The following is a 22,574-nucleotide window of genomic DNA, read 5'->3' on the forward strand; positions in this document are numbered from 1 at the left end:
CTTTTTGAGGGCATCAAGGATCATGCCGTTAGCCCTTTCAACCTGGTCGTTGGCTCTATGATGGGCAACAGAGACGTATTTGACGGAGATGCACCGGTCTTCGCAGAAGTCCCAAAAAAGATGACCAGTGAATGTGGTTCTGAGGTCGGTGACAATGCTGTTCGGGAGACCGAATCTGTGGATGATATCTTCGAAGAGCTCGACTGCTTTCTTTATAGTAGCCAAGATGAGCGGTTTATACTCGAACCACTTGGAGAACTTGTCGATGGTGATGTATATGTACCAGAAACCACCTGGTGCAGGTTGAAAGGCCCAATCATATCCAATCCCCAGCATGCGAAGGGCTAGGAAGCTAGGATGGTCTACAGCTCTTGTGCCGACACGTGTATTTGCTTGGCGAAAAATTGGCATCCTTCACAACGTCGGATGAGGTCTTCTACATCAGAGATGGCCATGGGCCAGTAAAAACCAGCTCAGAAAGCTTTGCCAACTAGGTTTCTTGAGGCCGTGTGGTTACCGCAAGAACTAGAGTGAATTTCGAGAAGTAGCTTCACTCCCTCAAGTTGTCGTCCACCAGCACGTAATGCTTGCTTCGACGGATTAGGCGTTCGATTTCAGTCTTGTCAGCTGGTACTTCGGCGTTGGCGAGGTACTTGATGAACTATTCCCTCCAATCGGTGGGCGGCGAAGGTACCGTAAGTACCAGCTGCTCGGCGGGTGAAACTTCCTGAATTTCCTTATCTTCTTTAATGGATGGCGCTAGAAGATCTTGAACGAAGACCCCCGGCGAAATCATGGCGCGAGAGGAGCCTAACTTGGATAGGTGGTCAGCGAGCTGATTTTGATCGCGTATTCGGCGGCATTGTTGGAGGCCGGAAAATGTATTCAGAGAACGTATCAGAGATTATCCTTGGTCGGCGTGACGAACAAAATGCCCATACCAGCACCGTTGATGTTGAGAGCACTGTCAAAGTACATTACCCAGTGCTTGAGGCAAGTAGCGGTGATGGGCTCCTGAATCTCGGTCCACTCAGCAACGAAATCGGCAAGCACCTGAGACTTGATGGTAGGCCTGCTTCTGAATTTAATGGAGTAAGTGCCAAGCTCGACAACCCACTTGATGATGCGGCCGTTGGCCTCTTTGTTGTGGAGAATGCCCCCAGGAGGGAACTCAATGACCACGGCGATCTTGTAATACTCAAAGTAGTGGCGGAGCTTACATGATGTGATCAGGATGGTGTATAGCAGCCTTTGGACCTGAGGATAATGAGTCTTGGGCTCATTAAGAACCTCGCTGATGAAGTATACCGGACGTTGCACCTTATAGGCGGTGATGTGGTCTCGAATCTTCTTCTTGTCCTTCTTCGGGATACCCCACTTCCTCCACTGTTCTAGGGCTTCTTCAATCAGGCGCCCGATGAACTCTAGCAAAGGGGCAGTGATGTCATTCTTGAGGTAGAACCACTACGAGTGCCACCCCTTGTTAGACGTCGAGAGCCGCATGGACGGGTACTCGCCGACCCAATTGTTTCGAAGTTGGATGTCGGCGCACCCCATCGACATATGCAGCTCCTGCCTGCCGCCCTTCTTCCTCTTCTTCTAGAGGTTGATGGCAAAGAAATATCTCCACAAGTTGAAGTGGGGGTTGATCCCCAGGAATCTTTTGCACAGCGCGACGAACGCCGCCATGTGCTAGATCCCGTTGGGATTGAGATGATGCAGCTCAATCTTATAGAAGTGCAGCAGCCCCCAGAGGAATTTGTGGGCGGGGGTCGCGAGCCCACGCTCGTGGAAGTGGGCGAACGACACCATGTAGCCGTCGGGTGGCGACGGTGAATCCTCATTACCGGGCAACAATCACTCCTCAGCCGAAGTCCATGTGCAGAGAAGACCGTGACGGACGAGGCCCTCCATGTGTTGGAAGGTGATGTCAGAACGGCTCCACGGATCCATTGGAGGTGGGGGCGGATGGATGCGAGCTCAACGACAGCGGAGATGTGCAGGTAGAAAACATAAGCATTGGCGGCGATGGCATGGCTGCGGAGGTAAAGATGCAGGCGTGCATATGAAACACGGAGGGCTAACCCTTTGGTTTTATAGGGGCGATGGGTGTGAGGAAACCAACCGCCCACCTAGATCTCCGTGCCTACCATGACCTGTCACCACGTCTCATTGTGGGGCATGTGCACGCAACCTATGGTTGTCCCCTCATAAAATGCGCCAGACGTTTCACCTCCCTGAACGGGCCATGACCTGTCATAGGTAAGAGGATATAGAGCTGAAAACATTCCTATGACCCGTCTAGGCCCAGGAGTTCTAAGGTTGGCCCACCGACGGGTTCGACAATCGCTCTAGGCACCTTTAGAGTGAGGGATGGAAAGGGATGGGCCCGCTAGCAGCCAGTACCCAGGCGCACGAGCGGCGCGGGCATCCCGGCCCATGTTCGAGTCTCAACCGGGTACGATCTATGATTTTTCCTCGAAGAAAGGTAGAGAGCCCTCGGGACCGGTCGAACAGACCCGAGAACTATATGGATTGACCGCTAAGAATCTAGAGTCAGTCACCAGCTGACCCAAGCCAGGCCCCCGCGAAGGGGATGCCGGGGCCCCACTCGGACATGCCCGTTAGCGAGCTCACCAAGCGCGACACTCGAGTCATCGAGGCAAGTGACGTTAGCTCAACCCCTCCAGTTGCAAAAATCGCGGATAGGGTGACGATCATAAAGACGAGACGACCCTCGACCGGACCCCCGCTATGGGTGGAGGCTCGAGGAAAGTTGGACTCGCAAGGAGACTGAACACGCGGTCGTAGAACGACAGACCTACGTAGGTAGGGGTCGGAATTAGAAAAGACCTTTTCTGACCCACCAAATATCATAGCTATACCCCCGAGGGGTCCGATCACGACGAAAGGGACACGTCGAGACACGCCGTGGGCTACAAAAAGAAGGCCAAGGCCCTTAGAGTCCTCCCGTCTGGAAAAAGCCTCCAAAGGAGTATTCTACTCCTCCGCAGGCTCGGAGGCTACTGTCGGGTATCGATATTAGAGATACCTAAAGCAAGGAGTTAGCGCCCACGCTGACTTCCCCCGGACAGAGCAAGATGTATTAACATGTCTCGCCCGACCCCTTGGGTACGGGCTCCGTCTCGCCCGACCCCAAGGACGCAGTTTCCGTCTTGCCTAACCCCGAGGCTACGGGGGTCTCGCCCAAGGCCTCAGGCTCCATCTCGCCCGACCCTTGGGTGCGTGCTCTGTCTCGCCCGACCCTTGGGTGCGTGCTCCATCTCGTCTGACACCCAAGGGTCACGGGCTCCGTCTTGCCCGACCTCGAGGCAGCGGGGGTCTCGCCCAAGGTCGTGGGCTCCGTCTCGTCTGACCCCGAGGCCACGGGGGTCTCGCCCAAGGTCGTGGGCTCCGTCTCGCCCGACCCCCAAGGGTCGCGGGCTCCGTCTCGCCCGACGGGGACCTATATCGTCGACAACCACTCTAGGTCCAGGCGTATGGGCCTGGGTTAAAACTCTGACATCAGAGAAGAGACGAGCACGACTCGATGTAACCAGAGGCCATGATGGGCCATACCTCAGGATTCACATCAAGAACAGCATCGGGTGTACCGGTGCTGTTCTGCCTAACCCTCGTACGAACGCTGACAGACGCGTCAGTTCACCACGACGTCCGCTGGGGCGGGATGGAACGCCATGATCGGCAGATGACGCCTGCGCATGGCGCTAGTGACGGATAGGGCGCGACATGGAGTCGTCCCTATTGACATCTACAGGATCGGCGAGACCTGCATGAAGAAGGATCCGACGATCCTGGAAGCCTTCTTGTCTCTCGTTCTCCTTTTTCTTCGTTGTAACCCGCGCTTTCACTTGGCCTATAAAAGGAAAAGCAGGGCGTTACATGAAGAGGATCGGGCTAGATCCGCACAAGAGCACGACACGAGTACACGGCTGAGCAACGATCGAGCTCTCAGCACCCGGTCACTCCTTTCACCAGAGACTTAGGATCATTTTCCTCTCTCGCCTGTTTGTAACCCCTACTACAAACTTTCAGTGCTAGTAACACGAGCAGCAGCGACGAACTAGACATAGGAACTTTCTGCCCGAACCAGTATAAACCTCGTATCCTCTAAGCACATCATCCGAGTCAAGCGCGCAAATACAAATCTACTCATCGATGGTCCAAAAACACCGACACTTTGCTATATTATTCACGAACGAATTCAGAGACAATGTATTGCAACGGACCAAAACAATTCTTCTGAAATTGCTAAAGAATCTCTTTGAGCACGAACCTTGAAACTTTTGTCGAGAATAAGGGGTGTTTGGATTCACCTCCTAACCTTTAGTCACTGTCCCATCGAATATTTAGACACATACATAAAATATTAAATATAGACTAATTATGAAATTAAATACACAGATTGAGACTATTTTACGAGACAAATTTTTTAAGCCTAATTAGTCCATAATTTGACAATATAATGCTACAGTAAACATATACTAATGACAGATTAATTAGACTTAATAAATTCATCTCATAGATTACTAATGGATTCTATAATTTATTTTTTATTAGTATTCGAATGCCCCATGCGACACCCTCACGTGACACCTCCGGGTTCTCCTAAATAGTCACTGGATCCAACTCCAGATTAACTGGAAAGTCCGACACACACAAACAAGAATGTAAAGTTGTATGGTACAGCACAATTGCGATACATTCATATAAACTGCATTACTCACAGTAAACGATCTACTAGTGCCAATGGCCAATTACACTGTCTTGATATCGGAACAGGTTCTTAGAGAGTAATCACGCAACATAACAAACCAGCTCTCTGAAAAGCCTAGCAAAGAAATACAATACTTAACATTCCAATGAAACAACAAATGTTTTTCTCTCTTAGCAAGAAATCAGCATAAGGAGCAGCGGCGGCAGCCGGGCCAATCAAGTCTCAGGGTCAAAATGACCATGGCTCTGTTTCTGCAGAAAATGCCTCGACATGTGCTCCATGAAACCACAGAATTGTCCAATCAGGCCTGCATTCATTGACATAAGGATATCAGTATGCCACATGCGTACATGCCAGTCTTGGTAATGCTAAGCAGCAAAAAGGTCTGATTTATTTCAAAGATCATGGGAACGCTGATTAAACTATAATATTTTGTGCAAACAAGTGTGTGGAGTTTGGTAATGGCACATGGAAAGGAAACCAATACCTACCTTGTTTGCAATGTTGTTGGAGAGCCAGTCAAGACCCTCGTACAAACCTTCTCCTGTGGTAGCACAAGTGCTCTGGATATACCTAGAAGTCACAAAGAAATCAAATTAAAAGGGTTTTACTATGATATATAGGATTTTTTTTACTGCTAGTAAGCATATAAAAACACTTGGTCCACAAAGAATATACTAATGTACATAAAGAAAAATATTTAGTTATGAAAAGTTTAATACAGAAGAATACCAAGAGTTGTACGAAACTGACAAATCAAAATGAAAGATGCAGAGAATAAGATGGACAATGCAACCATAAAACCAGTTTAGTATGATGGTTACCAGGACAAATGGATCATGTAAGAGTCTGCCAAGTAAAACAAATCAACAATATCTTACCAGTGGCGTTGGCGCAGGGAATGGAGACCAAGCTTATCGGTGATCTCAGCAGCATTCATTGCATTTGGCAGATCTTGCTTGTTAGCAAAAACGAGCAAGACAGCATCCCTCAACTCATCCTGCCAGTGTCATGTGGATGAATGCTCAAAACTTATATCCCAAAAAAGACAGTTATTCTAAGAGTTTTATGTATGCAGCTTAATCCAAATGTCACTGGAACCAAAGCAATGAGTGCCTGAATACAGTCAAACTCATTAATCATATGGAGATCTGTCTACAGGTTTTACTAATACAGTGGTTCCAGGAAAACAAATCTTAGACATGTATTTGCTGCCTTCATACATACTTCCTGTACAACTAGCCATTACAGCTAGCCATGACCATAACTCCAGCTTAATGATAATCCAGACACCTAAATATTTCATATGTATCGACATGTTCATATGTATACTCATCTGTTACATCAGTTATATGTTCTTGCAAACTTAGATATTAACAAGCTGACTGTGACAATCTTTTTTTAAAAAAAATCTTCACAGGTAATTCTGGCAGCAAAACTTATTATTGTTTCCCATAAGTCAGACTGAGAAAATTTGATTCCATGCTGTGGTACTAAGGAATTCTCACATCGCAAACTTTAATTTAATTCATTATACACAACATGTGGCATGTTCAAAGTCACTGGTGATCCATATAGTTGCTCTAGAAGCAGTTAATAGATCAAAGCATCATTCTGAACATAGCTGCAAGAGAACGCTCCCAAATTCAAAAGTCCAAGTAAATTAAAAATGGCAGCACGTGATTGATCATGCAACAAATATATAACAAGAAACATGAACATGGTTAATATACCTCGTTCAGCATCCTGTGGAGCTCATCCCTTGCCTCAACAACACGATCTCTGTCATTGCTATCAACAACAAAGATAAGGCCTTGGGTGTTCTGGAAATAGTGCCTCCACAATGGCCTGATCTGGGGTTTGAAAAATAAAATGTTGTGAGTTAAAGGTCTCTTAAACCTGAATACAATTAGATCTATTATCAGATGTTTTGAACAATCTTTCTGATACAGCACAGAAAAAGCTAGTGCAGTGAAGTTGCATCAGTAAGGGAACTAGGAGAGAGGCTTTGTATTACCTTGTCCTGACCCCCGACGTCCCAGACAGTGAAGCTAATGTTCTTGTATTCAACAGTCTCCACATTAAACCCTTGAAATCACAAAATAGAAGGCAAAATATTAGTCAGCTTTGCTCCTACAAGAATAATGTGTTGCGGTCTTGTTCATTTCACAAAAACGTTTAATAACTTGCATCAAAGATACATGATGGATATAACATAATGATACAAACAACTGTCTAACCACATCTGCGAGCCAAGTAAAAACATGCAGCAATAAAACAAGGTGGACAGATTAGGTGCAGTGGCAAATTCGTGATTCATATAGTTGTACTGTTGTAATGCAGTGTGTATTTCTTGTAATGGTCTAATTCAAAGGGAGCTTGACAAATTGTTAGATCCATTTGCTAATGTCCTTTGTCTATTTTAAAAAGGGGAGAAATTTCACTTATTCTGACACAGATCCAAACTAACAACCATTGTTTATATTGTTGTTGATAAAAGCTATATAATTGCATTCTCAAGATATATAGAAGATCAATGTAAACTGAAAAGCATAGAATAGACTCTCACCGATTGTAGGGATGGTGGTCACGATCTCTCCGAGCTTGAGCTTGTAGAGGATGGTGGTCTTACCAGCTGCATCGAGACCAACCATAAGGATCCTCATCTCTTTCTTGGAGAAGAGCCGACTGAAGAGCTTCGTGAAGGTGAGCCCCATGTTGCCACAACTGCGGAAGCCATTGAGCAATGGTTGTCAGCATTTCGTGATCAACATTACATAGAAGGCACGGCAACCAAAACAAAACAAATGAGACTCTGAGCACAACGAAACACCAGATCAGAGAATGAGCTCTCGACTAAATGTATAGTGTCATTTTGTCTCGCTGGTATTTCATTCAACGGAATTACTTAGATCTTATGCAAACAATAAAGGCACTACTGATATCAAGATTAGAAAAATGCGATCGCTTCAGCCAAGAACAAACCACCGCCCAAAAGATCACCTACGACTCCACACCGCGCCAAGCCAACAACATCACAGACCTATACCAACACAGATCTACGAGGCAGACCATAATGCCCCTCGATTTCTCGCGAAAAAAAAAACATTCCTAACGATGCAACTCGAAACAACATTAGCACGCGGAACCGCGGGAGCCGAGATCCGACAGCCAATGGCCTGAACCGCTGAACGGCGACAACAATCCGAACCGCCAACACGTCACGACCAAGAGCAGCATTCTACGCGCTCACAGCAGGCTCAACAGCACAGATCTGCATCCTCTTGCTACGACAGATCTGGAACCAGCGAGATCGGGAGCGAGATCTTCGGCATTAGAACCTCCTAGCAAGCAGAATTGAAACGTGATCAGGAGAGGGAAGACAGAAGGGTCTGGCACCAACCTTCGTGGAGCTCTCGGACGCGCGCGCGATCTCGCTGCTCCCCTCTCCTCCTCGGCTCCGGACTTCGGGCGGGGCGAAGAAAAAGAGACGAGTGGTTGATGCCCGGGCCGGGGGCGCCTCTGGGCTTCAAAAAGAGGTGGGGGGAGTCAGGGTTGGTGGGGCGGAGGCTGAGCCCGGTCTACGTGAGCCCGTGGGGATGGTTCGTGCGGGTAGGCTGCGGTGCAGGTGGCACGGGTCTAGGAGAGGTGGGCGTGCGCTCCTCGTTTGAAGCTCCAACGTGCAACCGACGCTTCGCGAACTCACTTTTTTCAGAAAAAGGAAGTCTTTTTTTTCTGCCTCTCATCTGCTACAGCTGTGTATATGTTCGAAATGAATATTGTTTTATTGACACGTGGAGACGGCAACGGCACACGGAAAGGTGAAGTTGGCCAAATTTGGTGAGCTTTGCCAAAGCTCCGAATAAAACAATTTTTAGTCTGTATGGTTAAAATATAAAATTAGTTGTAATTATCACTTATTTGTTCGTTGTATACGTGTATATTTTTCTAACATTAGGTAGAACTCACAGAAGCAGAAATAATCGTGCAAACATTTTGTTGTTGGCCTAAACTTTTTATGAACTCTTTCAGCCTGTTCGTTTGGCTGTGGCTTGTCGTAAACGATCGTAAATTTTCAGCCGAAACAATATTTTTCTCTCACACAAACCGGCTAGCAGTACTTCTTCACGAACCAGCAACGATACGAACCAGTCAACCGAACAGGCTATTTGTGAATGAGTTCCGCTGACTCTAGACTGAGCTCTACTTTTCAAGTTTTTTTTAAATAGTTGTTTCTAGTATTCCATATAAGATTTCAATATATTCTCCCTCCATTTTAAATCATAAGGCGTTTGGCTTTTTAAATATATATAACTTTCGTTATGTATTTAGATATACACTAGGAGCATGTTTGGCTGCTAGTTTTGACAACAACAGCGTTTGCTGAGGCTGGTTTTGCATCTAACAAAAATATTGTTGCTACAGTGAAAATCTGCAGTTGCATGGCATATATTGTTAAAACAATGTATTTAGAAAAACCGAAATGTCTTATGGTTTGAAAGGGAGAAAATGGAAAAACAAATAATTAAACATTATATTTGATATAGTTATATTCCCTTAATTCTAAATTATAAAACGTTTTGACTTCTCTAGTGAAAAACAATGCATCTAGAAAAACTAAAAAGATTTTATAATTTGGAACGGATAGAGTATCTTCTACACATTAGGAATCAAACTCTGTAGCAATTTTCTTTAGACATAGACTAGGTCCCTGTCCCAAACAAGATGCAAGTGGTGAAATCAATCTCAAATATTTTCTATCAGAGTTTCTAAAGAAATTGAGGCCCTTTAAAACACATGAATTTTACAGAAATCGTATCAGATTTTACAAAAAATAAGTTTATTTTCACTAAAAATACACATAAAACAAAAAAAAATCTATCATTCAAAAAAAGAGGGGTTTCCTTGAGGTAGAGTCCACTTAGTTCAGATACCACAACGTACTTGTGAAGGTTGAGGAAAAAAAAGTAGAATGCACGTGGGCCGTGGTCACGTATCTGTCTATGTTTCTAACATTTGGTATGAGAAAAAAATAGAGCTATCTGACTACCTTAGGTTAAATCAGTACATTTTTTTTAAGAAAACATTTTTTGGGAGGGAGGGGAGTTGTTATATAGAGAAAAAAAAAGCAAAGGCCCTTCGAATCCTTTTTTTAAGGATGGAGAAATTTTGTAGGATTCTAATGGAAATTTTTCTATGTGACACTTTAGAACAAAGGATTTGCCATCCAAACCCTACAATATTTCTGTGGAATGGCTCAATCTATAGGAATTTTGGAGAAAATCTAACGCGACGTTCAACCTCTTAGAAACCTTCCTTTATGTCTCTCTTCTAATTCTTGTGCTTTTCTTGGGTTGTATCCAAATGCTCCATTAGAGAATATCCTATATTTTCAATTCCTGTAGAATTACAAGCGACATGCAACTCTAATCCTATATTTTTCCTATTCCTATGTTTTGGATATCTTATATTCCAAATAAGCCCTAAATGTTCTTAACAATTTGGCCTGTGAGTTTGGAATATATAAAATTCTCATCACATATGTTAGTGTAGGACAGGACAAGAAACGTAGAGAAACAGGGTGACAGTGACACCCAACTCCAGCAGTGTACTAAAATGTGGGCTTAGATTGTATTCAATTCCACCATTATATGCACATTATGCATTCTTAATTTATACCCAGAAAAATGAAATAACAGGACAGTTTCTCTAATATCATTCCGATTACTTCTCTTAAAAAATATACATAGGTAAGGTCACCTCAATAAATATATAAAAAAAACATATGCATTTTCCTCTGACCCTCTCCCTAAGCAACAATTTTCGTCTGTTGCCTCCTACTCTAATACAAACTGGCTTCACAAACAAAAACGACTGAATTGATGGTTCACAAGATCATGCTAACCAAAGTCTACACTGGATGACATCATTGGAAAGCAAATCTGGCCTTCGGCCTTGTGATGTTGTTGGCGCGGAAATGTGGTAGCCGCGCCGGGTGGACACGCAGCAAGTCAGAACGATTTGGAAATCTATCTGGCTTCAACGCAGGACCACTCGATCCTGCGAATTTCCAAGGGCGTGCCAGTTAATTTGACCTACAATTGACAAGGAGAAAAAAATTATCAGTAATTTAGGGTGGAACATGCTGGTTTTGCCTAGACAGTTCCAAGTATGCCGATTCGGGGGCAGCAAGACGGAAAAAATCAACTAAATAGCTGATACGAGAAGAAATCGTCTGTTAAGAACTGTAAAGCTCGCGGGTCATGATTGATTTTATAGTAACGAATACAATACACCCAGTTTTAATGATCTTTTACCTTAAGCTATTAACATATATGCGTCGAAGATACATCACTGGCTAAATTAGATTTGATCAATACATGGTGTAGAGCCAATGAATCCGGTGAAAAGGGATATGCCACGCAAGCAATCGACTGTTTGATATGGACAGACCTACGAACCGTCTAGATCTAACCTATTACCATCAACAGTGATATTTGACCGGATCGATGCAGCTATGATGATGATGATAGTCTACAACTAGAAAATCCATAGAACCGACCATACTTCAACAGGTTCATGAAAGCGTACCATATCTGTGAAAGCACAGGCGAATCGGTTAAAATAGCCGATTTAAGTGGAAAAGGGATTACAGCATGTGAATAATCGACTATTTAATACGGGCAGATCTATAAACTCATCAAATCTAACCGGTTATGCTTAACAATGGGGTTCGACCGGATCGATGGCAGCACTGATAAAGATAACAGATCAAACCTTTAAAATAAACAGATATATTCACATTTAACAGAATCATGAAGACAAGCTATAAGCGTTAAAGTACGGGCAATCGGCTATTTAGCCGATGCGGGCACAGCAGACAGCCAAGGTCACGCATGGTCGAAAGCAAATCTACCAACTAACATACTCCGATTTAAAGTGCTATTAGTGGGGATCAACCGGATCGTTATAGCCATAATAGCGAATGATAGATCAGATTCAACTAGCTAATAAACCTTCTTGAGATCAGACATGTCTTAGCCATGTACTATGCATGATCAAGATCAAAGTAGAACAGCCGATAAAACATAATCCGTCGTTTAAAGTAAGAACCATCGCAATGTGATAAAATAAACGATGGACTAAAAGGATGTTAGGCCGATCTAGATCGATCTCGATTGGGCAGATTGATATTGCCGAAAACCAATGACAACAAGAACATCAGCAAGATCGGTAATTTAATAAATCTACCCGAAGGATGCCACCCTTAGGTAGAGCCGATAACTTGACCTTAATCTAATTCGAGCAGTGGAGGTCAAACTCAACCGATGCAGCCGTACTTGAACTAGATAAGGATTGATAACTAACTTATACTAGAGCTCGTAAGAGATCGGCCGAACCGATGCAGCCTTACAAGCAAGAGTATAAGCCATGACGGTATTTACAGACAAGCCGGAGGTCGACTGGATCGATACAGCCCTGCTTATTGAAAAACTCGTCGAGATCTATAGTACTCCTACTCCTAAGGGTTGGCGTGAAGCTAAAAAAAGTAATTGGTATTGATTGATTATTCTTTCTTACAATAGCTGGTGTCCAATATTTATACTCGAAACCTAAACATGAATCCTACTCAAGTACGATTTATTACAATCTTTGGTATAAGAGAAAACATTCCTAACTTAAGATAACTTGGACCCTATTTTTTCCCTTTTTGTAGAGTCTGACATGTTTTCCCCCCCTCGACGCCATCTGTTCGTAGTCCGTTGATATTGTCTGCTGACATCATCTATAAAATAGTTGATTCTGACACTGCATCAAAACCAGCTGACCTCGATTCACACCCGATCGATCCCTTGATGATACAATTTTATAAGCCTTGAGTTCTTGCGTTCTTCTTTTCCAAATTTTGGTGTAAACACATTCCCCCAATTTGGGGATAAAAGTAATTTTATTCCAAAATTACCATGTCTGTACCCCCGATGGGTCCGTAGTCACGGGTAGAGAACCTTGATCTGAGGCCTACCAACGTCCTTGCCTGCTTATGAGCCTATATTTTAAAGCTTCATGATAGCACTATTGCTTCACGGGTGCTTGGATTCAATCTTCCAGATCGACTATAAATGCTTATCCGACCCTAGCGAGAGTAACCCAACGACTCAGTTATGTTTCCCTTCTGCTTGCCTCCTCGAGTGCCCTTGGCTCTGCTAGACCCTCCATGTTCTAATTCCTTACTATGAGGGTCTTGAGTGTTTAGAAGAACTCTTATGCATAGGGCGATTGTGTCACTCATTTTAGCGCCTTATTGAGCAAGAGAATCAGCTGCTGTGGTTAGAAGAATTCTTGTGATGTCACCTGAGTTTTCTCACCATCAGCGCAGAGTTGTTCTAGTGTTTGCAAGGGCTTAAATGTGTGGACACCTTCCTCTTGTTCACTCTATCAAGTGCTCATGCTGAGAAATCGGTTGGATATATGAGCATCTTCTTAGCAGGCGGCCTTTTCTCTCCCCTGATGCTACTTCTATCAGCAGGCCAATATGACTCAGTCCATGATGACCTTCGGCCTTATGTGGATTCGGGCTCCCTTCAATCCAAGGAAGTCTTAGTGGGTTGATCATCGGTTAATGTAAACTTTTGTATCAATCCCATAGTATCTGTAATTTATGGGAAACGATAAGTCTGAATTTGTTGTGCTTCCATGAATCATTCCCTGAATTTTTGGTGTGTTGATCCGTTTCCATAAGTCACTTTAATTCCATACCCCTGACAAAGTCTATCTTCTCATCTCTCGGGCTATATATACGGGCCATGGTTGTGGATTGAAAAACAACCTACTTCATCCCAAACCTTCTATGCCTTTGGTGCAATTTGCTCTCTAATAGGCTCGAAGATATGGAGAGCGGCAAGAGGCCTATTGAAGAGGCCCTTGACGAGTCTGTGCCACCACACCAGCGTCTTCGTCACCAGGAGAATGCAACCCGTGATCTTGGGCGGACGGACTTTCATCTGAATGCGCTGCAGGACGCTCTCCTCATCTCGAAACATGAGGCCAACTCCACTCAAGCAAGGCTGGCCGAGGCCGAGGCTAGAATTATAGGTAAGATATTCATCACAATTCTCCGTTTCCTTTAGTGTTGTCTTCAAAATCATGATTATCCCTTGCTTGAATCTTTCTAGACCTATTGGCCCAGTTGGAAAGCCTTCGATCAGCTACAGAGTATGCGGTCGGATTCATCAACGCCAAGGGTGTCGTGCCGGTGGTTCGCCTGTACGATGTCTCAAACCGCGTCAGAGAAGTTGCCCTTCATGGTGTTCATCATGGTGCTACCATGGCATTAGCTGTTGCGCAAGCTCGCTCTGGTCATGAGCTTTGACTTCTTCCCCATGGTTTCCCAACCATCGAACACTCTGAGGACCATGAGCGCCTAGTCAAGGACTTCTTCAACACTGCCAACTCCGTAGCCCTCGCTTCCCAGGCCAAAGACATAGTGAACAAAGTGTTCTCCGGCCCTTAGTTTGTAATAGGAGAAGCTAGCAAACAATTTCCTCATTTTAAGTGACTCCTCTTTTGCCCTGTACTCATGTTCCATGTACCAATTTGTAAGCAGTTATTAGGCATGGTGTGTGTCTCCTCAAGGCTCAGTAGAATAGCCATTTTGGATTAGCTGATTTTGACTTATGATTCGATCTGACTCGATTAAATCTGAAATGGCTCTCATGGTAAAACTTTTCAAATTCCTCCCTGGTCAGTAGGCAATTCGTGCACCTAGCTTTCACCACGTGCCTGCGATCCATGTCTCTCCGGCTTTCACCGCGTGCCCTCACTCGATCTCCGCCCCTCCCTGATTCAAATTCCCAGCACACTCTATTTCTTTCTTAAAAATGGCGCCCAAAAACACGGAGTGCATCTCCTATACAACAACAAGAATCAATCGCCAAGTGCCTGTGTTCTACGACTCACCCGACAAATCACCGCACGTGCCACGCATGGTTTCCACTCATGGACACGTAATTTTCTCAACCCAGATAGATTTTCTATCCATTTTTAGGGTCTCCAGCTAATTAGGGTAATCATGGTGACCCAACCGGGAGACCCAGTTGCCTTTCATGTTTATCAGACATTGAGTGATCATCGTGACCTAGGATCCCCAATTGCCTACAATGCCTCTTTTTGCACAATTAGTTGGGATCGTAGGGTGCCAGCCATAGTCGCACCGCCGCAAGTTGCCGGCCCAACCGCCCAAACCAGTGCCAGAGCCGAAGACGTCGACTGGGCCGTACTCAGGGTTGGGGAGGAGGCAACGGCCAGGGCTGCTGGCAAGCGGCCTGCGGCTAGCAAACATCATCAGGCCATCTTCCCACTGTCAGATGATGAAATAGAGGATGCAGACATCTTCCGACTCGTCCCTCGAAAGAGGAGACAACTGGAGTCGACGGAGCAAGGTGGCTCCTCCGTGCCAGCAGGGATTGCATCACCGTCCACTACAACATAGAAGACAAGCGACAAAGGGGTCGAGCACCAAGCCCTGGTGCCGGTACTGGTCGTGGAAAAGACCCGGTGGCACCCACCGAGCACGTGGAGCAAGCACGGTCGAAGAGATGCTCCTTCGCCACCTCATTCCGTGCTTCCAAGCTATGAGTATTTGCAACCTTGATGTAAGCTTACAATTTGTATTGGATCTTTTTGTCTTTTGAACTTATCTCTAATATATTAGGTTGGCGTCCACCAAAAATCCCGACCAGCTAGCCGGGTGCGGCATGGCTTCGCCAGCAACAGCAGAGAGAACTACCCAGTAGCCGGCTATGAAGGAACCTGTAGAAGAAAATCCACCGAAACCTCAGCAGACGAGCAGCCAGACAATAGTCCCCGAGCAGCTTGTCGAGAAGAGAGCCGAGCCAAGTACAAGTGCTTTGAGCACTAACCCTGCTGAGGGGGATACTTCGGCGCCAAGTGGACCAGACCAAGCCGAGGAGCAGCAGCCGGAGGTGGCACAAAGCACGCTTGTCGATGCCACGGTTCATGGGAAAGCCATAGTGGTCGCAGAGACTACCAACTCCAGACAAGCGCCGCTACCTGAACAAGAGGCCAAAGAGGACGAAGTAGAAGAGGTCCTAGGCCGTCCCCAAGACAAGCGACAACATGTATATGCGTCGCGCTGGCAGAACGACCAGTGGGTTATGCATGAGGAAATCCCAGAGGTCGAAGAGACCATGAAAGTTGAACGAGCGGCAAAACGTCTGGTAACAGAAGTCCAGGTATGTTTGGCTTGACCACTTGATCCTGCTATCCAGTTGAATTGTCTGACTTAGCTTTTTTTGCATGCAGGACTTGATGAAGACCGCAAGGTACCGAAAAAAGTGCTTCGACCAGATCGAAGGAATCACAGCAAGCAATAGGGAACTAGCGGCCGATGTGGAACGCTTGCGCCACCAACTTGAAGCCGCCGACCAGGAGAGGACGAAGCAAGAGGCACAGAACCAGAACCTGGTCGTCCAGCTCAGTAACAAAGAGCAGGAAAAAACAAGTAAGTTGTCATTTTATCACAACAAATACATGACACGTCTTTTGCATAGTTGATAGTAACGGCTATAGTGCAGGCTTAGAAGCTAAAGTAATCCATCTCCAAGAGGAGAATAGCCGTGTGGCCGTAGAGTGTGGTCGCCTGAAGGAAGACAACAAGAGACTGGCGCACGACCAGTCACAACTCCAGGACCGCACAACCAAGATGAAGGAGGAACTGAAAAGTAAGTGTTCCAGACCACCTTGCTCACTCTGTTGCCCGCCTTATCCTATCGTGGCGTAACATTTTAATGTCTTATGCGTGTTACAGTTTTAAAAGTCAATGCCAAGAAGCATCTGGAAGCTGTGATGAAAGATCGTGACGGCTGGAAGGCGCGATGCCTAGAGATCACCGAGGATCGGGACACATGGAAGAACCGATGCCAGGAGGTGGCAACTGGCATTTTGCCCGTCCTCGACCTTATCGACCCAGCGCTTACAGAGGAAGTGCCAAGGACGCCACAGCTCGGACTGGTCGAGAGATGCCGAAAGGCATGGCAATGGTTCCAAGAGTTTGTGAAGGAGGCGGGTGAGTACACAGGTGCACATGTGCTAAGCATGGTGCGTGCCTACTACCCCCTGATCGATCTCAAGCACCTGGAGGCTAGGTACCCGAAGGAGGCAGACCCAGACAAGGCTGAGGAGCTTCGGATGACCCAGCTGGACCTGTCGTCAAAGATAATTGGCGACATTAACCTGTGTGGAGGTGGAACAGCACCTGTACAGGGTACGCCATCGACAAGTCAGCTGGAAACGCCATCAGTTGCGAGCCAACCGACGAAACCTACGGTCTCGACCAGCCAGGCATCGGTGGGGCCATCCCCTTCAGCTCGACCAGTACAAGAGTCCTCGAGACTCGAGTAGGATATCAGAAGCAGCGAGCAGCGGGTGCCGCGTGTCCCAACCAGCCAATAGAATAGGCTAGAGCTATAGAAGAAGGACGTACTTGTGTTATTGTAAACTTGGGCCTCTTCAGGCAAGCTTGTAATAACATAACTGTATATCATCATAAGCTTGTTTGCGTTGTATAAAACGTATTTAAGCTTGAAACTCATTTTGGTGTAACTAAGTGAGAACATGTTAACGTTCTGTTTAGTTGTACCATTTTACTCGACACGTCATCCCGAAAAGTTTGTGCGGCCCTAGTTTGCCATGTGGTCAGAGTGTGAGGTGCGTGACCTGTGCACACGTAGACGCGGACAAGTCAAACCAGGGGGGACCCGCCGATCACCCGTAGCGTAGAGAGCGGATCCCATGCACGCGTTGGGAGGAACCGAAGACAGGGCCTGCTCCGAAAACCATAGAAGGAATGGTGGTCGGCTTTTACTGGCTAAGTTGGAATAACCATAAAATTCGAAGTGACACATTAGAGTGGTCGGAGGAATCATAATAGCTTTATTGAAGTAAATTGAAAATACAAGAGGAGTACATATCTCAGTAGTTAAGCATAGAAATGTCTAACCTTGTCGATATGCCATGAATTTGGTACGTCCGTACCATCCAGGTGAGCTAACCTGTAAGACGTTGGTCGTGTGACTTCCTTGATCATGAAGGGCCCCTCCCATGGGGTTGCGAGTTTATAGACACCAGCCTGGTTCGTCTTCCACTTCAGGACCAGGTCCCCGACCATGAAGAACCACTCTTTAACGTTCTTGTTGTAGTACCTATGCAAAACAGCAAGGTATTTGGCTATACGTACACAAGAATCGAGCTGCTTCTCTTCTGCACTATTTACTTCTAGCTCCCGTACTTCATTGACCTTGCCTTCATCGAAGTTCTCTACCCGTGCTGATCTGAAAGCTATATCTGCTGGGAGGACAGCCTTAGTGCCGTAAACCATAAAGTATGGTGAGACGCCAGTGTTACGACTGGGCTGAGTTCTGAGGCCCCAGACCACGGCTGGTAACTCTTTGAGCCATCTTCCGGGAGCTTTGTCATTTTCCCTATACATCCTCTTCTTCAATGCATCCAAGATCATGCCATTTGCCCGCTTAACTTGTCCATTAGCTCTAGGGTGCGTCACTGAGACGTATTTTACTACTATGCTCCTTTCATCGCAAAAGTCCCAAAAAGCATTCCCGGTGAACTGAGTACCCAGATCAGTGATGATGTTGTTGGGTATGCCAAAACGGTGGATGACCTGGTCAAGGAGCGTGACAGCCTTTTCTGAGGATGCCTATACCAGAGGCATGTATTCTATCCACTTAGAAAATTTGTCGATCAACACAAAGACGCATGTAAATTTCCCAGGAGCCGGTTTGATGGGCCCGATCATATCCAGTCCCCAGCATGCGAAGGGCCAAGAGGCTAGTATTGTCTGGATCTCATGTGCTGGTACATGGATTCTCTTGGCGAAGAACTGACAACCCTCATAGTGGCGGACTAGCTTCTCTGCGTCGGCCACTGCTGACGGCCAATAGAACCCTACTCGGAAAGCCTTATCGACCAGCGTTCTTGAGGCCGCGTGGTTGTCGCAGGAGCCAGAGTGGATTTGGTCTAGGAGATGTTCGCCATCCTCTTAGGTTATACACTTCATCAAGATTTCCTCCTTTGCGTTCTTGCGCCATAACTTGCCATCGACGAGCAGGTACTGCTTACTGCGATGCATCAAGCGCTCGTTTTCTGTCCGATCAGTGTAACCGCTGCCATCTGTTAGGTACTTGATGAAAGGTATTCTCCAGTCAGGCTCATGAGTGGTCGGAGGTGGCTCGGTTGTGCTCGACGCCAGAACCGTAGCCACCAATTGCTGGTCTAGAGGCTTGTCGACCGTGGAATCTTCCTCTTCGATGGAAGGTGTGAGTAGGTCTTGGACAAATACACCATGTGGGACTTTGGCTCAGGATGATCCTAACTTTGACAGCGCATCCGCTGCTTGATTCTTGTCCCGAACCACGTGTATGTACTCGATGCCATAGAACCTGTCTTCTAGCTTTCTGATCGATTTGCAGTATGCATCCATCTTTTCGCTGGTCGTGTCCTAGTCCTTGTTGAGTTGGTTGATGACCAAAGCAGAGTCTCTGTAGACATAGAGACGTTTAACGCTGAGCTCAACCGTAATGCACAAACCATGTAGGCATGCTTCGTACTCAGCGGCATTATTAGATGCTGGAAAATAAATCCTGAGGACGTACCGGAGCTGCTCCTTGAATGGTGACACGAAAAGGACTCCTGCCCCTGCACCGTCAATGTTGAGAGAACCGTCAAAGTACATCGTTCAATACTCGTCGGACCCCGGAGAGGTAGACGTGCTTAAGTCTGTCCACTCGACGATGAAATCGACGAGTGCCTGAGACTTGATTGTAGTATGGCTTGCAAATTCCAAGGAGAAGGGGCATAGCTCCATTGCCCATTTGACGATGCGCCCATTCGCATCCTTGTTGCTAATGATGTCTCGTAGAGGGTACTCAGTCATGACCACCATATGATATCCGTCGAAGTAATGTTTCAACTTTCGGGATGTTATCAGTATGGCGTAGATCAACTTCTGAATCTGTGGCTACCTGGTCTTGGACTTATTGAGTACCTTACTGATGAAATAGATTGGTCGCTATACCTTGTAGATGTGGCTAGGCTCGTCACGCTCGACCACCATGGCCGTGGAGACCACTCAATTAGTAGCCGCAATGTAAAGCAGGAGTGTTTCGTCTTCTCTGGGAGCAGTGAGGACCGGAGGTGATGTAAGGTATTGTTTCAGCTGTGTGAAGGCAGCGTCTGCTTCCTCCGACCACTCAAACTTTTTGGATGCTTTGAGCAGTTTAAAGAATGGTAATCCTTTTTCGCCTAATCTTGATATGAAACAGCTGAGGGCGGCCATGCATCCGGTAAGCTTCTGAACATCCTTTACCTTTTTTGGGCGGCTTCATGTCCAAGACAGCTTTGACTTTCTCTGGGTTAGGGCGTATGCCGTCGTGACTGACGACGTTGCCAAGTAGTATGCCAGAAGGAACACCGAAGATGCACTTTTTTGGGTTTAATTTCCACTGAATGTGTTAAGGGCTGCAAAGGTGCGTTCTAGGTTGTCAACAAGGGTATGTGCTTCCTTGGTTTTGACAACTATATCATCAACATAAGCCTTGATGAGGTTGTCTTTTATCTCTTCTTTGAGGCAGGCTTGTATAGCGCGTTGGTAGGTAGCCCCGGCGTTCTTGAGCCCGAACGACATGGTCATGTAGCAGTAGGCACTGAAAGGCGTAATAAAAGATGTCTTGATCTGGTCGTCCTATTTGAGAGCGATCTGGTGATAACCAGAGTAGCAATCGAGAAAGGAAAGCAGCTCACAACCGGCGGTTGAATCTACAACCTCGTCTATGCGAGGTAAACCAAAGGGGTCCTTAGGGTAGTGTTTGTTGAGATCAGTGTAATCAACGCACATTCTCCATTCATTATTCTTTTTGCGTACAAAAACCGGGTTGTACACTTCTTTGATAAATCTGGCTACCAAAAGCCATGTAATTTCTACCCTAATCGCCTCCTTTTTGTCGTGAGCGAACCATCGTAGCTTCTGCTTGATAGGTTTGGCCTTGCCGTTGACATTCAAAGAGTTCCGAGGTACACCGGGCATGTCAGCAGGTTTCCATGCGAACACATCCACGTTGCTCCTCAAGAACCTGATGAGCGTGTCTTCCTATTTGGGATCCAAGTTGGCCCCGATAAGGGCCGTTTTGCTGGGATCGCCGTCGACCAGCTGGATCACCTTGTTGTCCTTGGACTTGATGTTCTTACATGGAGCCTCGAGCTCTGGGATCTCCAGGTGGTCGGCGGAGGTCTTCTTGGCGTCGAGCATGGTCTCGGCCATGCGAATAGAGAGGTCGTGAGCCTCTGCTATTTTGAAGCTGTCGTCCTCACAAGTATAAGCTACGTATACGTTGCCCATGAGGGTTAGAACTCCTTTCTCGGTAGGCATCTTGAGCACCAGATACCTGTAATGAGGTATGGCCATGAACTTTGTGAGCAACGGTCGACCAAGAATAGCATGGTAGGTGCCATCAAAGTCAGCGACCACGAAGTTGACGTAGTCTGTGCGGAAGTGGTCCGGGGTTCCGAATTGCACAGGTAGCATGATCTGCCCGAGAGGTGTAGAGCTCTGTCCGGGGAGAACACCCTAAAACTGTGCCTCGTATGGCTTAAGATCCACCTGAGTTATCTTCAGGGCGGGCAGACTGTTCTTGAACAGTATATCGATGGAGCTGCCGCCGTCGATCAGCACTCTGTCGAACTGAACCTTATTGATGCAAGGATCGAGGACTAGGAGAAAACGTCCTGGCTCAGGTATTGCGGCCCATTGGTCCTTTCTGCTGAAGGAGATCTCACGGTGAGACCATGGAGGGAGCCGCGGATCGGTGAGGAGGTTATCGATGTTGGCCACGTTCAAGCAAGCGCGGGCGAGCAGCTTGTGTTCTCGTTTGGTCTCGATGGACACTTTGCCTCCGATGATGGTGTGCACACGATCGGTTGGCTTGACGTACTTGTGACGGGGATCTGCGTCTTCATCGTCGTTGTCCTCGTTGCGCTGTTCCCCTGCGTCGTTAGGCTTGTCGGATGTGTCCGGAGCCTGTTGACGCGTGTAGATAGACTTGAGAACGCGACAATTCTCCATAGTATGGTTTGACTTGGGATGGAGCTGGCAGGGCCCTTTCAATGCTTTGGCGTAGTCATCTTTGTAGTTACGACGTCCGCCCCCTATTTTAACGGTATTGACCTCGCCGTCGTCTTCCCGAGCATGCTTGCCCCTGTAATCGTCACGGCGGTTACGCCGCTGATTACGTTGGTCGCGGTGGTCGCAGGAGTCGTTGCGCTGGTTGCAGCGGTCAAAATTGTCATTCCGACCACGGTTGCTGCTGTAGTCGTCGCGGTGTGGGGGGTGGTCGGAGCGTGGAACCCTTGCTGCTTCTTCGATAATTATCTTTTTAGCGTCATCGGCGTCCGCATATTTCTTAGCGGTGGCCAGGAGCGCTGTGACCGATTCAGGCCTCTTGCACAGGAGCTTGTCCCTTAGGGCGTCGTGGAAGCGAAGGCCAGTGATGAAAGCCTCGATTGCCTCATTGTCGGAGATTGATGGGACATTGATGCGCATCTCCGAGAAACGCCAGACGTACTCGCGTAGTGGCTCATCTTTTCGATCTCGAATCCGTTGCAGATCATATTTGTTGCCGGGTTGTTCGCAAGTAGCAATGAAGTTGTCGATGAAGGCTTGCTTGAGCTCTTGCCAAGAATCGAAGTAGTTCGCCGGTAAGCTGACCAACCATTGGTGACCTACATGGCCAACAGCGATGGGGAAATA

The 22,574-nt window shown here is 46.7% G+C and overlaps 1 protein-coding gene across 1 annotated transcript; it reads right to left on the minus strand.

The window, feature by feature from the left end:
- Positions 1-4,705: 4,705 nt before the first annotated feature.
- On the minus strand, positions 4,706-8,285 carry LOC136451910 (ADP-ribosylation factor 2-like). The gene is made up of 7 exons (XM_066452590.1): positions 8,142-8,285; positions 7,308-7,465; positions 6,756-6,826; positions 6,472-6,591; positions 5,620-5,738; positions 5,230-5,311; positions 4,706-5,045 (listed from the first exon to the last, which is right to left on the minus strand). The coding sequence occupies exons 2-7, from the start codon at positions 7,453-7,455 to the stop codon at positions 5,040-5,042; spliced, it is 546 nt and encodes a 181-aa protein (XP_066308687.1). The 5' UTR covers positions 7,456-7,465; positions 8,142-8,285; the 3' UTR covers positions 4,706-5,039.
- Positions 8,286-22,574: the final 14,289 nt, after the last annotated feature.

This window comes from Miscanthus floridulus, chromosome 5 (assembly GCF_019320115.1).
Source record: "Miscanthus floridulus cultivar M001 chromosome 5, ASM1932011v1, whole genome shotgun sequence".
NCBI classification, from domain to species: Eukaryota; Viridiplantae; Streptophyta; class Magnoliopsida; order Poales; family Poaceae; genus Miscanthus; species Miscanthus floridulus.

What these genes read in the sequence shown, in the direction of transcription:
- LOC136451910 (XM_066452590.1), bottom strand. Translation starts at nt 7,455, where the DNA reads ATGGGGCTCACCTTCACGAAGCTCTTCAGTCGGCTCTTCTCCAAGAAA. An exon ending in ACGTCGGGGGTCAGGACAAG is followed by an intron (nt 6,592 to 6,755) that starts GTAATACAAAGC and finishes TTCAAACCCCAG; the next exon opens with ATCAGGCCATTGTGGAGGCA. An exon ending in TCCACAGGATGCTGAACGAG is followed by an intron (nt 5,739 to 6,471) that starts GTATATTAACCA and finishes TGACACTGGCAG; the next exon opens with GATGAGTTGAGGGATGCTGT.